We start from the raw sequence: 15,880 nt of genomic DNA, 5'->3' as shown, positions 1-15,880 counted from the left end.
CATTACCAGCAAATTTACAAAAAATGTTTGTCATCACTTCTGAGAATGAAGAGCATAGAAGAAAAGGTCATTTCCAACATCAGTATTCAAGGACAACTTTAAAACAAATGTGCATATCAGTGGTGGGGGTTAAACTATGGAATTCTCTTTACAATGAGATAAAATATTGTAAAAAATATATTCCAATTGAAACAAATATATAAAGACAAAACAATAAGATCTTATGGACAGCCATAAGTGTTTACATTTTGCTTTATATTTATTATTTTACTTATTTTTTGCCTGGTTTTGGATTTGTTTTGTATCATCCCGTGAGGTGTATATTACTACTTTTGTTTTTTTTGTTCGGTTTGTACTTCATGAAGTTTTGCACTTGTTGTGTTTTTTTGTGTGGTTTTTGTTTTGTTTGTTTTCGTTTTATTTGGATGTAATTGTTGGTTTATATGATATCATTAAGTAAGACTACATATTATGTTGAAGGGGGCAAGAAAATATAAGACTTTTCTTCATCCTGCTCCTTCTCAGGCATTGGTGTGTAAATGTATAATTGAATAATTGTGGTATAATTGTCTATCGATCAAAGATGCACATCAATGAAGGAGATAAATAAAAATGAATGAATGAAAAAAACTGTTAGAGAAAGCCAAAGGGCAAAAATTAATAAAAAAATACAGTATATTCTCGAACGATCATTACATACTGCTGTGAAATTGTTATCCTCTCTTTTATTGACAAGTGAAATGGGTCAAACTTTAACTAGAAGCAAAATGTTTGCTCACAGATCTGGTACAATTATTGCTTGCTTGCTCAAAAATGTTTGCGCTAAATTTCTCAGTGTCCACCGCATCCCTTTGCGCAGATAAATAAATGAACAGAAGCAGTGGATGCAGGATGTGGAGAAGAAGAAAGGCTGGCTGACACCGTTTTAACTTGATTGTTCTCTTTAGACCAACTGTGAGGACACTAAAGACCATTTCCACTGCACAGAACATCTTGGCACACCTAAATGGAGGCACAACATCTCACCTCAGTTTAAACATTAATGACTTGCATAACAATAAAAAATATTAAATAACTCCTGTGTTTACTTTTTCAAGGAGACCAATTTTATCCAAGAGGATACTGAGGGCCGCAGTAAGGAGACTGCAGTTTAATACTGCAGCATGCACAGCTGAGGCAGTTAGATCATCTTGACCAATGTTCCATTTAAGGTGCAGCCTGCACAATTGTCACTGCTCCCTCCTCATCTGCGCACAGCAAATGGCCTTGTGGTTGGAGTGCCCGCCCTGAGACTAAGAAGTTGTGAGTTCAAACCCCGGCCGAGTCATACCAAAGACTACAAAAAATGGGACCCGTTACCTCCCTGCTTGGCACTCAGCATCAATGGTTGGAATTGGGGGTTAAATCACCAAATGATTCCCGAGCGTGGCGCACGCTGCTGCTCACTGCTTCCCTTACTTCACCTCCCAGGGGGTGACCATGGGGATTGGTCAAATGCAGAGGACACATTTCACCACACCCAGTGTGTGTGTGACAATCGTTGGGACTTTAACTTTACTTAAAATCTATACCATGCACAAAATAAAATCCAACCAAAACTCTAAACAAAATAAACATGGTTTATTCTGTACAATTTTGCAGCGGCCACGACAGATGAAACAATGTTCCTCAACTCTTGTTCAATTATTGTAACATCTCTTGAGACGCTTTAAGGATGTCATTGTGGCTTGTGCAGCCCTTTGAGACACTCGTGATTTAGGGCTATATAAGTAAACATTGATTGATTGATTGAAGAACAGGCGGTCATGGATCCATTGAGCAAAACTGTCTATTGTTGGCCGCAACCACATCAGAAAACATTAGCAAAAAAACTACTATTTAGCAAAACTGGTCATTTCCACCATACAAAACCATGCCAAAACCAACATAGCAGCAGCAGCCACTCTCTTTCTCACTTGCGCCAACAGACCCACTCATTGGACTCAGCCACTGATGCGTTAATGGCCACACAAAAAGTCGGACAACTCCAACACCACACAAAGCAGCCAATCTATGTCATTAACAGCATGTTATATGTGCATGTCCCTGTTTTGCTAGTTAGCTTATAAATTTGCTAGTTAGCTTAAAAGTGCAAAAGAGTTAAGAGAGGTAAACGCTTTTACTCTTATTATTGTGAAAGAAAGAAGTACTGTACACCCACATTCCCCAATCATATGTGTGTTTATTCCACTGTCATTTATTAAGAATATTAATGTATTGATATCATGTTACTAGATTACAGAAATGCTAATACAACCTGAGTAATTATGTATTTCACAGACAAAGTTACAATAATGTACACTTTATCCCATGCTTACATCTCATTTTGCAACATGTGAATGTTTTAAGGGGAACTAAATGTTTTGTAAATTATTTCCAAAGCAGGACCCCCACCAACAAATACAATAAGAGTACATATCTCATCAAAAACATGATGTTTTTGTTATTTGTAAATAATTAATACAAATGACTACTGTCATTTGATTATAAGACATTTTATCATGTCAGGTTTGGGACAGGTGTGTTACTGCTGTGGCCACAGCGTGCATGTCTGATCTTGCTCACGTGTTCCACCAAATGTTCAGGAAGTTGTGCGTTTGCTCAGACACAAAAAATGAGAGGAAACATTGATCCTGACCTAGAGAACTAAACTAGGAACAATACCTCCTTTTTAGGTGCCATGCAGTGAGAAAGGGAGCAAGGCAATGAACGGTTAACGAAAAGAAAGCTTTCAGACGTCAAACTTAACGTTCTTAACTTTTCTGTCATCCGTGATCAGGGTGTAAAAAGCCTGAGCCGCTTGAAGCGACATAATCTGCAGGATTAGCATATACTGTACGTGCGAAAGGAAGACAGACCTGTTTCTCTACTTTCAGCAGCGAGTCCCTCCTCTCCGTGACGCCTTCTAATGTGGACGTTCCTGCTGCCAGACTGTGAAAAGGTCTTGCCGCAGATCCCGCAGTGATGAGGCTTCTCGCCTGCAGCGCACGCACAAACACGTGACAGAAAAAGCGGTCTGAAGTAAACCTAAACAAAAATAAAGTGTAGAAGTGCGTGGGCGACACTCACCAGAATGAACTAGCATGTGTTTTCTGAGACTGGAATACTCGGCGAAGGATCGCCCACAGCCATCTGCTTCACACAGGAACGGCTTCTCCCCTGCAGGCAAGCACACGTCACTCCTGAGGCGCCGTCACATTGAAATGATCATCTTTTATAGCAACGTTCTAATGCAGTTTGGCTCCTTGGGGGTCAGAACGTGAATCGGGGCCGTTAAGCAACCTTGATCAGATATGACCTCCCTGATGGTGCACGCAGGTGTTGAGTCATCAGCTCGCCAACGCTCAACAAATCCATTGAGCAGGAGAGTTGTCGCCTTGAGTTTATCACCGAGCGCCGCCCTCACCGGTGTGGACGCGTCGGTGGTTCTTGAGGTTTCCGGCGGTGGTGAACTTCTTGCCGCAGTTCTTCTCCTTGCAGATGAAAGGTTTCTCGCCATTATGCGTCCTCATGTGGACCTGCAGACGCTGCAGCACGTAGAAGCTCTTGCCGCAGCCTTCGGCGTTGCAGCGGAACATGCGGTCATTCCTGGGAGCAAAAAGATAGATGTAATATGTAATCAATAACGTCCCGATGGATATGCAGGAAAGTTGTTCCGTCAGTGTTGACGTCTTTTACACCACGATTACATTCGATGCGATATGAAGTCAAGATACACAACATTGCTGCACTTATGTCATTTGTACTAAAATTAGTGTGATGTCATTTATTTACAGATGTAAAAACACAATATGTACATGCAAACATAATGTACGGTATGTATTTATTTACTTCACACGGACAGAAGACTTCTTGAAAAAGTTATTTTTCAAATATGATAGGCCATTTAATATACAGTAAATCTCTGAGGTGTCAACAATATCACTTGGATGTTTTCTCACATATCAACATGCATCTTTGGGGGTTTTTTTGGCCTTTTTGATGACACTTCTCTAAAAACATGTCCCACTACTTTTGTCCAAGTTCACCATAGGGTTAAAGTTAAACGGTTTTAAAACATTTATTGACCCTGGAGAAGACTATTCCTATTTCCATTCCATTACCAATGCAATAGATGGTAAACAGTGCACAGCTGCAGTGATTATGGATCTAACAAAAGCATTCGACACAATCCTAATATTGTACTTTACAAATTAGGGAAGCAATACGTGCTGTAGACGTATGTCAACAGTGCTAAATATATCTTGTGGCATACCCCAGGGATCAATACTTGGACCGCTATATAAACGACAACAAAGGCCTTAAAGTTAATACTACTTGCAGACAACACGACACAGAAGCCATAATACAAAAACATAACAAGAAATTAACAAATTAAAAAGATGGTTTGACAAAAACAGGCAATCTTTGAATCTCAGTAAAACTAAAATAATGCTATTCTGTAACAACAGCAGAGAAAGTCAAACACAAATTCAAATAGACAGAGTAGACATTCCATCCATCCATCCATCCATTTTCTACTGCTTGTCCCGTTTGGGGTCGCGGGGGGTGCTGGAGCCTATCTCAGCTGCATGCGGGCGGAAGGCGGGGTACACCCTGGACAAGTCGCAGGACCAACATAGATAGACAGACAACATTCACATTGAAAGAGTAAAATAACTTAACATTTAGAAGGAATTGTAAACCTCATACTACATGAGGTGGCAAGAAATATTTAAATAAAGAATAAAGCAAAATATGTTCTGGACCAAAAATCACTCTATACTCTCTACTGCTCACTTGTGTTACCATATCTGACTTATTGTGTAGAAATACAGAGAAATTGCAAACAGCTAAAATGATGTACAAAGCAAACAATAACCTATTACCCAAGAATGTACAACAATTATTCTCAACAAAAAAGGAGAAATATAAACTTGGAGACAAATCTACTTAAAAATATTTGTATGTGTGTACAACACTTAAGATTGTTAGCATATCACTATGTGGAATTCAATTATGTAAATGGCTTAAGCAAATAAGTCAAAGTACTAATATGTTTGATTTTAAGAAACTGTACAAAATCAAAGTAAAGTACGAGGGAAAAATCTTGGTAAACATCTTGAACATTATTGAAAAATTAAATTAACTTAATCTCATCATGTGAATCACAACTTAACTACTGTATTGAATTATTTATGAGAACTTCATTATTCACTCATTTAATTTGTGTTACAGATGGAGTACACGAAGTGAACAAAAAAATGTGTTAGAAATTGCTGTGAAACGGCAAGGGGGCAGGATTTAATCAACTCTGCTTCTTCCTACTCCTTAGCTGATGACAAACTGTAAATATGTAATGTATCATATTGTAATTGTAGGCATGTTCCAAATAAACTGATACCATAAACTATACCATTCATTTATTTGGGAGAAGTGGTCAACTTACCTGTGAGTTTTCAAATGATACTTGAGGTGAGCGGGCCACGTGAAGGTCCTACAGCAGCCTTCAAACGAGCAGCGGAGGACCTGCCTGGCGAGGGGGCGCCCGGTCCGAGGCGGCGGCGTTTCTCGCCTCTCTACTTCTGATGGTGAGATGTGCATGTGGTCGCCTAGGAAACGGACGGAGTGTGAAAAAAGTGAAGCTAAAGGGAGTGCCAGGTGGCTGCTCCCTGGAGGTGGACTGTTAAAAGAGCTAATGGCAGGCAGCTGATGGACGCCTGCTGGAGCGGAGCGGCCAAATGAGAGAAGCTGAACAGCCTCCCTGCTTTGAGGCCCTTTAACGGCTCCAATTAGGTACGAGGCATGCTAGAAGCGATGGGCCTTGGAGTCCTAGCCTGCTGCTAAACAACGTATTAGGACGTTTCCAAGACATCATCACTTCTCACCTTTAACCACCGCCAACGCTCATTATGGCCCAGCTGTTTATTTACTTGCAAAAAGGATGGGGCGTTAATTGGAAGCAAATGTTAATTGGAGAGTGTCTTTTACTTCCTGAAAACGTGTTATGTATATTTAAAACATACATTTTGTAACTAATAATAATTTGGAAAGTGGAAAAGAAAATGTGGTTCTCTTTGACCACGTGCACATTGGTTAGATGTACTGCAAGAACAGAAGCATTGTTAGGTGCGTACGCCAGGAGCTGCAATTGGGGTCAAGAGCATCGACATTAACTGTGGCTGTAGGAAACCTCAGGATTTAGTTTTTATCGCTAGAAGAATCGAAATGAGAAATATCATGATTGGTCAGCAGATTTATCCAGTTATGCATGCAATTCAAATGCTGCTACACAGCTGTTGCACTTCTGTTGTTTACAATCAATCCATCAACGCTATTCATGCTGATTCAGCAGTTTGCTTGATTCAATGTCATTATCACACTGTACAAGTTCATCTGTAAGTTATTTATTCCTTTTATAATTGTCTAATTTATCTAAGAGGATGTCGTTGTTCTTATTGCAATATTTGAGGCGATAGTATGGTTATAATTGAGGTAAATATTAATCCTTTTGTAATTTTGTTATTACTATTAATGATAAAATTGTAGTGTAGTAGTGATCATTGTCAGTAGTTATTACTTTTTATTTCGTGAGTCATATTTGTAGATACTTCATCTGTTGAGGAAGTTCTGGTCTACGCTTTATCCTCCTCATCCCACCTCTGTTTTCTTTGTTCTTTCTATCCCCTCCTGATCCAGTCTGATAGCCCCAAACACAAAATATGTCCAAATATATAATAAAGTTAAACACAAATAATGCAACTTGGGAAGTATCCTTCGTAAAGTGGATACATTCTAATAGTCGACGTTGTATGTGTATGTAATATATAACTATAACTATTTGATACTTGCTTATATTGACAAATGTACTGTTTGAGACGGCATTATTGTTTAATTAAGCATATTTATTTCAAATGGCTACTCTAGTTTGCGTGTTTAGCGGTTACCTGCTAGCATCATATAGCCCAGTGTTTCTTAACCATAGGGCCCCATAGAGTGCTGACGTAAAATATCTGTTTCTCAGTTGTGGTCGTATGGACTGCGATACTACTAAGTTGTAATACACTTTTCCACCACTTGTGGCAGTAATGACAATCTCAAACAAACAAGAAGTCTGGAGCTAAGGTCATAAAAAAGTTCCCTAAGTGCAAAAATTATGACTAAAGTGGTGGAGCTGTATTTTCATTTGTACTTTCATTTTGACCGTTAGCTATTATTAAATTTGTTTATTTTAGGACAAGATAAGTATGTATGTAAAAAAAATTTCCATCAGTTATTTATGAGTCCCTTCCAATGCAGTATATTTGGTTTGTACTTATTTTTCTGATCACCCTGACATAAGCCTAAAGTTTGTGTTAAATTAATATTTGTATAATACACATGGTTTCATATTGTTTGACAGGGTTGTGAACTGTAAGTAGGTTAGATATAATTATTGAATATGATTAAAAAAAGAGTAAGATGACTAATCCAGTGTTAATAATTGAGGGGGACTCGGGCCCCTCTGGAGTGGAAACGTTGGGCCCCGAGGTCAAAAAGTTTGAGAACCCCTGCTATGTAGCTCACCGTGTGTATTTACCTTTTGTAAACGGCCTGACTAAAATACAAGAAAAGACCAACCTTATGTGCTTATTGGAGGTCATTTTAACTAGCTGTCCAGCTTTGCACCAGTCAACACACTGCTTGTATCAGATATTTTACATGTAACCCCATGATTCCTTTTTTGTCCCACTGATAAAACGACCAATATCAATACTGGATCGGGACACCCGAGTTGAATAGCGAGCAAACTGCTGAGTCAGCATGAACAATGCTGATGAATTGATTGTAAACAACAGAAGTGTAACATACATGATTCTCACACCAACATACAGTATGTGTAACAGCATTTTAAAGTGAATGCAGTGCTGGATAAATTTGCTAACCAATAATCCATCCATCCGTCCAATTTCTACCCCTTATCCTTTTCGGGGTCGCCTAAACCTATCTCAGCTGCATTCGGGCGGAAGGCGGGATACACCCTGAATAAGTCGCCATCTCATCGCAGGGCCAACACAGATAGACAGACAACATTCACACACTAGGAACAATTTAGTGTTGCCAATCAACCTATCCACAGGTGCATGTCTTTGGTGGTGGGAGGAAGCCGGAGTACCCGGAGGGAACCCACGCAGTCACGGGGAGAACATGCAAACTCCACACAGAAAGATCCCGAGCGCGGGATCGAATCTAGGACCAATCATGATATTTCTCATTCAGATACTTCTGGCGATAAAAACTACATCAGAAGGTTCCCTACAGCCATCGCTGTTTATATTTTTGACCTGCCAGTTATACACTGTACTTTTGTAAACCATGCACCTGGCAACTATAGGGGGTAATTTACAGTTAATTGGATGACAAACATGAAGAATCTTCAAGGACACAAAATGAAGTTGAGGACTTAAGAATAGTACAAGTAAGTAGGTCTTAAACTATGACATGAAACTTTCAGCATACACAGAATGAAGCCCAGAGAACTTTCCTGACCACATAGCAGCATTGGAGCTTTCCAGAGTGTTGAAAGATTAGGGAACATTTCCTAGGACATATTTCATCAAGCGCATGTTGTGATGCTGTCCTGTGTGGACTCAAACATGCCACAACTTGACATGCAAATCACTTTTCTTATTACTATTATTAAATATATTCATCTATCGTACGGATGCTCTATTTACCTTCAATCAGCTGACATGACTGTGACATTTTACAGCTTCATGAAGCTGGACAAGCAAACCATCAGGCTACAAATTTAATTTGATTGCGAGACTTGTGATGACAGCGTCTGAAAAGCGTTTTCGTCGCTGCTGATTAGGTTTTGTTTCATCTCATCTGCTCTGACCTCCTTTCGTCTTTTGATGCCTCCTGAAAAGAACGCTCACTTCTTTAGTCTTCTTTCCGCTTCTAATATTAGTCTAGACATGAAATCACTGATGATAACACAGCGAACACGCTGTTAACACCTCAACCAATGAGATCCTAATTTCAAGTCAATTTAGCATGTGCATCACTATACTATTACACATTTAATGCTTACTGTATAATATCTCAAATCAATCCAAACGGAGCAATAGCTCTGATATCAGATGTCATTAGGCATCACTTAATGCAAAATTATCCTAAGGCACGTGTCCAAACTGCCCACAGCACTTTCTAAAAATACAGCTAAACGATACTAAAAAACACTACAGAAAAAAACTCAATTATTAATACCAAAAACAATAACAAGTTTTACCACTTACAAAACTTTCTTTAAATATATGCAACTCATTAACACACACACATATATATATATATATATATATATATATATATATATATATATATATGTATTGGTTTTAGCCCGATTATAAAACGAGCCAAATTAAGGGTGGAACGTTTACAAACTGCACGTTTTTTTTGTCCAGCGCACTTTAGAATATCAAATATCTTAATAATCCACTATTACCATTTATCCGTTGCGGTTCTTACAAAAATATTTGACAAAAAAATTCAAACGTGGTTCCTAAGGCTCTGAGCCTTGAATTAGAGTACCGGTACACAAAAAAATTAACTGTACTATCTATATAAGCACATTATATACGGACTACATAAAGTGAAGCCCAAGCTTTATAGGTGCTACAATTTTTGGTTTGAATCAAAACAAAAATGTCTGTTTAATGAATTCAAACGGATTGATACAATACATCATTGGGCAATTTTGACCAGTATTTTAAGTCAAACCATATAATTTTATGACATAAATATATCAATGAGTGCTTTAATTACAAAAATGCTGTTTTTATGAAATCTTTATTTTGTTGCACTCACACAAGATGTTGTGCACAGAGCAGTTTTTGTAAAGGTGTGCTGCTGTTTTTAAAGGCACTTGACGCCTACCCGGTTTTTGACGACTTGAGACTTTTTCCTTTTTCAAGAAGTCGCCGCTGTAGTGGCTGCTGGTTGCAGGAGCTCTGTGCTCTTGTCTGCCCTCCTTTGTGTTCTTGATGTTTATCTCTTGTTTTCATTTGTTTTTTTACTTTTTGTTCGGGCCACTTAGGGACTTTTTGTGGACTTATGAAGCTGCATCAGGGAAACCTTTTCCCTGATGCAACCTTTTCGGTGCAAAACCTTCCACATTTTGCACCGGACACCCGCTACTGGCTCTCTGCCACACCAGAGTCCGTGTGGAGAGACCGGAGGTGGTGTACAGGAAAAGGCGGGGCTGCGGAGGTAGCGTTGAGACAGACAAGCTTCACGGAGGTCTGGCTGAATAAACATGTATTGGACACCTCGGTCTCCCTGGACACATTCTCGCTCATTTGCGTGGACTGGACATTGCCCGAGAGCTAGTGGGCAGCCTAGGACGGAGTCGGCTCTCTTGGTTGCTTTGTTGGGTCTGTTCCTGTCTCTGGCCGTGCTGGCTCCCATCCTAGCAGACAATGGTGTGACGTACTTCAGAGGTAACCGCGGTGTACCGTATGTGGTTGTTGAGATTACGTTTTTGTCTTAAATCCCCATTACCAAGGTTGAAAAATTGGAACGTGTGGAAACAGTGGCTTGAAATTCCAAGATGCTTCAGTTCCATCGGACTATATGGGCATGGCAAATTGGAATGACCAATCTCAGGACTGGTGGAAGAATTCAAATGCACCAAAGCAAGGCTCGTCATGACGCTAACTGAAACTGAGGATGCAGTCATTCGAACAGCGGCCCCCCGACTAGCAGCGGGAAGGAAGTGGATTCCATCAGAAACTGTTCAGAGTGCAAAGTCTGCTCTTCAATTCAGAGATGTGGTTGGGCAAGTACAGCATGGGAGAGCAGGGCTCGGACTCATCCCAAAAGCTCCCCTATGGCACAAAGCAACATCAGAGCAGAAGAGACGGCTAGTAGTAGAGGAAGTCAGGAGACAGGAGGAGGGAGAGCGACATGCTAAAGCCGTCTCAATGGTCAAGCAGGGTAGATGGACCAACTGGGAAAGCCTGGAGAAGAAAAAGCTCAACTGGTATGACATCTGGCAGATGAAGGGAGCACGGCTGAGTTTTATCATCAGAGCCACGTACGACCTGCTACCGTCCCCCCTAAATCTGAAAACCTGGTACGGAGAAGATCCTGCCTGTTCCCTGTGTCAAGTACCTGCATCTCTAAGGCATATCCTATCAGGGTGTACTATAAGTCTCACCCAAGGATGCTATACTTGGCGGCATAACCAAGTACTCAGAGAGCTTGCATTAACACTGGAACAGAGGCGAACCACCACAAACAATCTCCCACAAACACCAGCAGGAAAGGTCCACTTCACACATTTTGTACCAGCTGGCCAACATCAAGAGTGTCAAACGACACCAAATAATGCAAGCATCCTGCAGTCGGCTCGGGATTGGAAATTGGAAGTAGACTACTTCCAATCATACTTACATACTTACCCTCCCTTTCACCACTTGTTCCTACTTACCAAAGGGATTGAAACATCTAGTTCTATTTGCTTTACTGTTTTGTTGTTTGTCTACACATGGTGCAATCGTTTGTGCGCAATATATATTATTTATGGCACATTTTGGTTTTTCGTTGTTTTACTTTTGTATCTGTGTATAAAAATGGCACCACTGACGTGGTAGCTGGTCACATCAGCTCTGTGCTCTTTTAATGTCTTTTATGTTTTGTTTTTCAATGTTTCCCTTTTGTTTTTGTGTTTTTTTACCTTGATTTTGTCTACTTTTTATATTTGCATTGCAACCACATCATTTTTCCATGGTGAGATAAATAAAGTCTATCCTATCCAACAAGTTACGGCTGCCATCCCGTCTGTTTATTGAGCTTGCGTAAGTGCTGTCCACAACAACACAAGCAGATGAGATGTGTAGCAGGTGTATGGATTGTCCTGGCAAACCTTATCTTTGTAGTTTGTTTGCAGACTGAGAGGCGTTTCAAGTGGTTGTTTAAACATTGTGTAGTTCAGGAGGAGGTGGGTGAGTGTTCCAGGGTCCTGGACAAATGTTCCTTCTCATAATGACAGCATTTCAGACACATTAATGTCTACTTCTATGATATTCTGCATTTTCATTGGCCAATTCTGTGATTCCGTCCACGCCATTAATGTGGAAATCATCTAGCCCTACTTCCCCAATACGATAAGATCAGAACTACACGCTCTAAACTGATTAGTGAGACAAAGAAACACATGATCCAAGCAACACACGCATTTTTTTTCATAAACTGTTCCATCCCTACTCCAGATCTTTCGAGTTTTCAGTATACGACCTAAGATGTCTTTAGTGGGAAAAAAATCAAACCGTTAATGGCGACGTTTGGTGCCCTGGCGTCCTGACTGGCTTTGGCATCACGAGCCAGCTGTGCCCGTGTGGCCGCAATGAGGCTGTCATGAGCCAGTTCCTGCACTCGCAGATACCAAGGGGCGCCGCCATCCAAGCCGTAGTCCCCTGGTGACACGCCCTCGTCTTCCTCATCACCAGCGCCATCCGCGGCAAAGATGAGGGAGTCCGAGGACGTGGTGATACCTGGTAGAAGGAAGTGAATTTGGTGACTCACCACTCTTAACATTTTTACAATGTGTGAGTGTTACTTTTAGCAAGGTTGAGCAGGACGTAGGACGTGCCATCCGACTGCTGCAGGTCATGGAGGATGGGCGGGGGGCTGGGTGACGTCTGCACCACCAGCGGCGGGCTTTGGTCCAACGACACCCCCCCGAGTTCAGACAGGGAGGAAGAATTCTCTGGCTCAGAACTCAACGCTCCATCTGGACAATACAAAACATACCCCACTAAAAGTGCTGTTTTTTTTTTAAATGGACCTGTAAGAACACTTTGCTGTTTTTAAGAACCTACTGAAAAAGACATTGTACATACACACATATGCGAATACATATTCATAAATACACTAGGTACGTGCAATGTGGCCTAAAATCTATGTATCCACATAAACTGCAGCCCCCTGCGGTAACAATATACTGTACATCATGATATATTATTTGGTATATAAATAATAGAACAATTTCAAAAATGAGTTACAGAGACTGCTTATTTAGCTGCTGACATATGCTATAACACAGTGGTCCTCAACCACTGGTCCGGGGACTGGTACCGGTCCGTGACGCATTTGCTACCGGGCCGCAGAGAAACATTTAATAATTTATAAATGACTGCATTTTCTCTGACTTAACTTTCGCCTATCCCACTAGACACACCAATAAGCTTGACAGGATGTGGGTGGGTGTTGGGAGTGGGGTGGTTATGAATATTAAAAGGTTAATAATTTAAAAACTATACTAGTTAGACCAAAAACTTCTACAGCGCCAACCAGCACAAACAAACGGAAAAAATGTGGGGTGATTTTGACAAGATGGGGGGAGGGGTGGGGTGAAAATATATTATAGAATAACTTAATCACAATGGCGAAAACGTTTGCAGCACAAACAAACCACAAACGATTGAAACACATTTGGGGAGATTTGGACAAGGTGCCAACTTCACCTATACTGTAACGGTATAGTCAGTCACAATAACATGGCGAAAATCTGTGTTATCATTATTATACATACTTTTTTATTTTATAGTTTACTAATCCATAAGATATTCACAGCCAGTCAGTGAACAGGTTCACATAGATTTTTTTTTTTTTTTACAGTGCAATGGTGCCACACAAAACAACCTTGCAAGATAAAACAAGGTACAAATAAAAATAGAACAGAACAAGAGGATAGTAAAGGAGATAATAGTAGTAAATACTGTTATTCTTTGTATGAATGTAGTATAGGGATGTCCCGCCGATATTTGCAAAAAAATGCGTATCGGCAAGGCATGGGAAAATGCAGATCCAGATCGTTTAAAAAAAACAAAACTCCGGTCCGTGTTTTCCAACGCACCGATTTAAATAATACAATCCACTTTTCTGCTGCTCCCTAATTTCCGTTCCGCATTTTCCAGCACACCTTCAACACATCCACAGGTCTGTGGATTCTCACGCAGTTGCTTTTAGCTGCTGGCATTAAACGACAGGCTCTTCTCACTCTTTCCTGTGTCTCCCTCTCACAGACAGCAAGCGCACCTTCTTACACACGTCACATACTGTCACGTCATACGTCACATACGTATACGCCCTCCCCGAGCAGAGAGGTAGCGGCATGGCTAACGTTAGCTGTGATGCTAGCGCAGCCGTGCGAGCAACGTTCCCTCTAAGGTGCGCGCCTGTGCAATTGCGCACTGCTCAAGCGTCCTCTGCGCACAGCAAATCTATGCCACGCACAAAATCAAATAAAAAAATAAGCGCATAACAATTTTCGACACACGGACATGACAGAGAAAACAGTTATCGCCATCATTGTTCAAATATTGTAACGTCTGTCGAGACGCTTATCTCCATTCGGTGCCACACGCCTACATCATCAAAATGCAGAGGCAAACATTTCCAGATCAACACCGTATGAAAAAAATAGTGATTTTTTTAGTTGTGATTTCCTTCTCTGCATGAAAGTTTAAGTAGCATATATTAATACAGTATGAAGAAGAATGTTTTGATGTAGACACATAGAATCATCATACTGCTGTGATTATATGCATCAAGTGTTCATTCAAGGCTAAGGCAAAATATCGAGATATATATCTTGTATCGCAATATGGCCTTAAAATATCGCAATATTAAAAAAAGGCCATATCGCCCAGCCCTAGTTCAATGATGCCATTTCTGTTTGTCATGTATAAATTTGTCTATTTTGTGTTTATCCTTGAATAAACAGGTTAGTTTCTTGTTACCAACCAGTGTATTATTCAAACTCCCCTAATTCAGCTGGCTAGTTGTTATCAAGAGTACTAAAACCCTTTTCAACATGATTCTGACAACCAAGTAGGCTAAATAACTTTAAACTTTAATACATGCTAGGATAGGTCAGTATCGGTATCGGAAGTGCAAAAACAACATCGGATCGGATCGGAAGTGCAAAAACCTGGATCGGGACATCCCTAATGTAGTAGTGATGTGTGTACCTGTTAGCTCCAGCTGGTTGCACAGTGAGCTTTCAACAGGGGCTAGCAGAGGCAGGCAGGATTGTTTGGGCTCAGAGTCCTCCAGACCCTGAACCAGAGGGATGGAAGCGTTCTGGACAAACTGCACCAGCAGCTGAAGGACAGACAGACACAGAAAAACATCATGAATGTCCAGTGACAGTCACGTATATGATATATAACAGGTATTATTTAGGTTGCTGTATTATTTAGTGTCACCTCTGGTTTGGAGTCCAGCTCATCGGAAAGCATGAGTGTCCCTGCTGTGTCACCTGCAAAGCAACAGAACAAACATACTATTATCACATTTTATACACTCATTAAAACAATATGTACTCACCTTAAATCCGACCTGCTAAAATATCCTCCAGTCATGAGTGTGTGGTCATCCTGTGACTCGGAGTCCTAATCATGGCCCAGTCGGCGCGAGCATACATGTCAGATATACAGCAACTATAAGCACATTCAACTCATTCATGGCCACAAAGTTCATCTTAAACCACAGTTTGGCAGCATGGCGAGTGTTGTCAAGGATGCCAAAAGCAGACGACGCTCGTAACGTGTCATTAACTTTGTTAGCCACTAGCTACACAGCCGCCGGGGCTAATAGCGAGCCGACCAGTGTTCAAACTTACAGACACAAGCAACGGGAAACTAGACAATAGAGCAGAAGTCTAAACGTTACCTTACAGCAGTGACGTAACGACGACACTTCTTTGAGAGAAGCTAGTTTATCTCGTCCCAAACAACAGCGTTGCTAGCTAGCTAGCTAGCTCGCCAGAGAAGCTGTACGGCGTCTCTTATGGGACAATGTTATAAACAACGCC

At 40.7% G+C, this 15,880-nt stretch overlaps 2 protein-coding genes across 8 annotated transcripts in view; one reads left to right on the top strand and one right to left on the bottom strand.

The window, feature by feature from the left end:
- LOC133576121 (ectonucleoside triphosphate diphosphohydrolase 5-like) overlaps window positions 1-1,065 on the top strand; it is a 24,062-nt gene extending 22,997 nt beyond the window's left edge. Inside the window, exon 16 of one of the 2 annotated variants that reach the window (XR_009811583.1) lies at window positions 948-1,065. The gene's annotated coding sequence lies outside the window, so the exon portion shown is untranslated. Of the gene's footprint in view, window positions 1-859 lie in introns of both variants that reach the window. The other variant, XR_009811584.1, reaches the window with a different exon arrangement.
- The window catches only part of znf410 (zinc finger protein 410), a 23,203-nt gene extending 7,323 nt beyond the window's left edge, over window positions 1-15,880 (bottom strand). The window contains exons 1-10 of one of the 6 annotated variants that reach the window (XM_061929136.1): window positions 15,744-15,880; window positions 15,394-15,506; window positions 15,273-15,325; window positions 15,036-15,168; window positions 12,620-12,793; window positions 12,330-12,554; window positions 5,468-5,630; window positions 3,446-3,627; window positions 3,109-3,198; window positions 2,898-3,017 (exon numbers count right to left, since the gene is read on the bottom strand). In XM_061929136.1, coding sequence (XP_061785120.1) covers window positions 2,898-3,017; window positions 3,109-3,198; window positions 3,446-3,627; window positions 5,468-5,630; window positions 12,330-12,554; window positions 12,620-12,793; window positions 15,036-15,168; window positions 15,273-15,305 — 1,120 coding nt within the window. In that variant the 5' untranslated portion in view covers window positions 15,306-15,325; window positions 15,394-15,506; window positions 15,744-15,880. The other 5 variants (XM_061929135.1, XM_061929134.1, XM_061929137.2 and 2 more) reach the window with 5 other exon arrangements.

This window comes from Nerophis lumbriciformis, linkage group LG34, assembly GCF_033978685.3.
Source record: "Nerophis lumbriciformis linkage group LG34, RoL_Nlum_v2.1, whole genome shotgun sequence".
Lineage (NCBI taxonomy): Eukaryota > Metazoa > Chordata > Actinopteri > Syngnathiformes > Syngnathidae > Nerophis > Nerophis lumbriciformis.
This window is presented reverse-complemented; position numbering and strand designations above follow the sequence as displayed.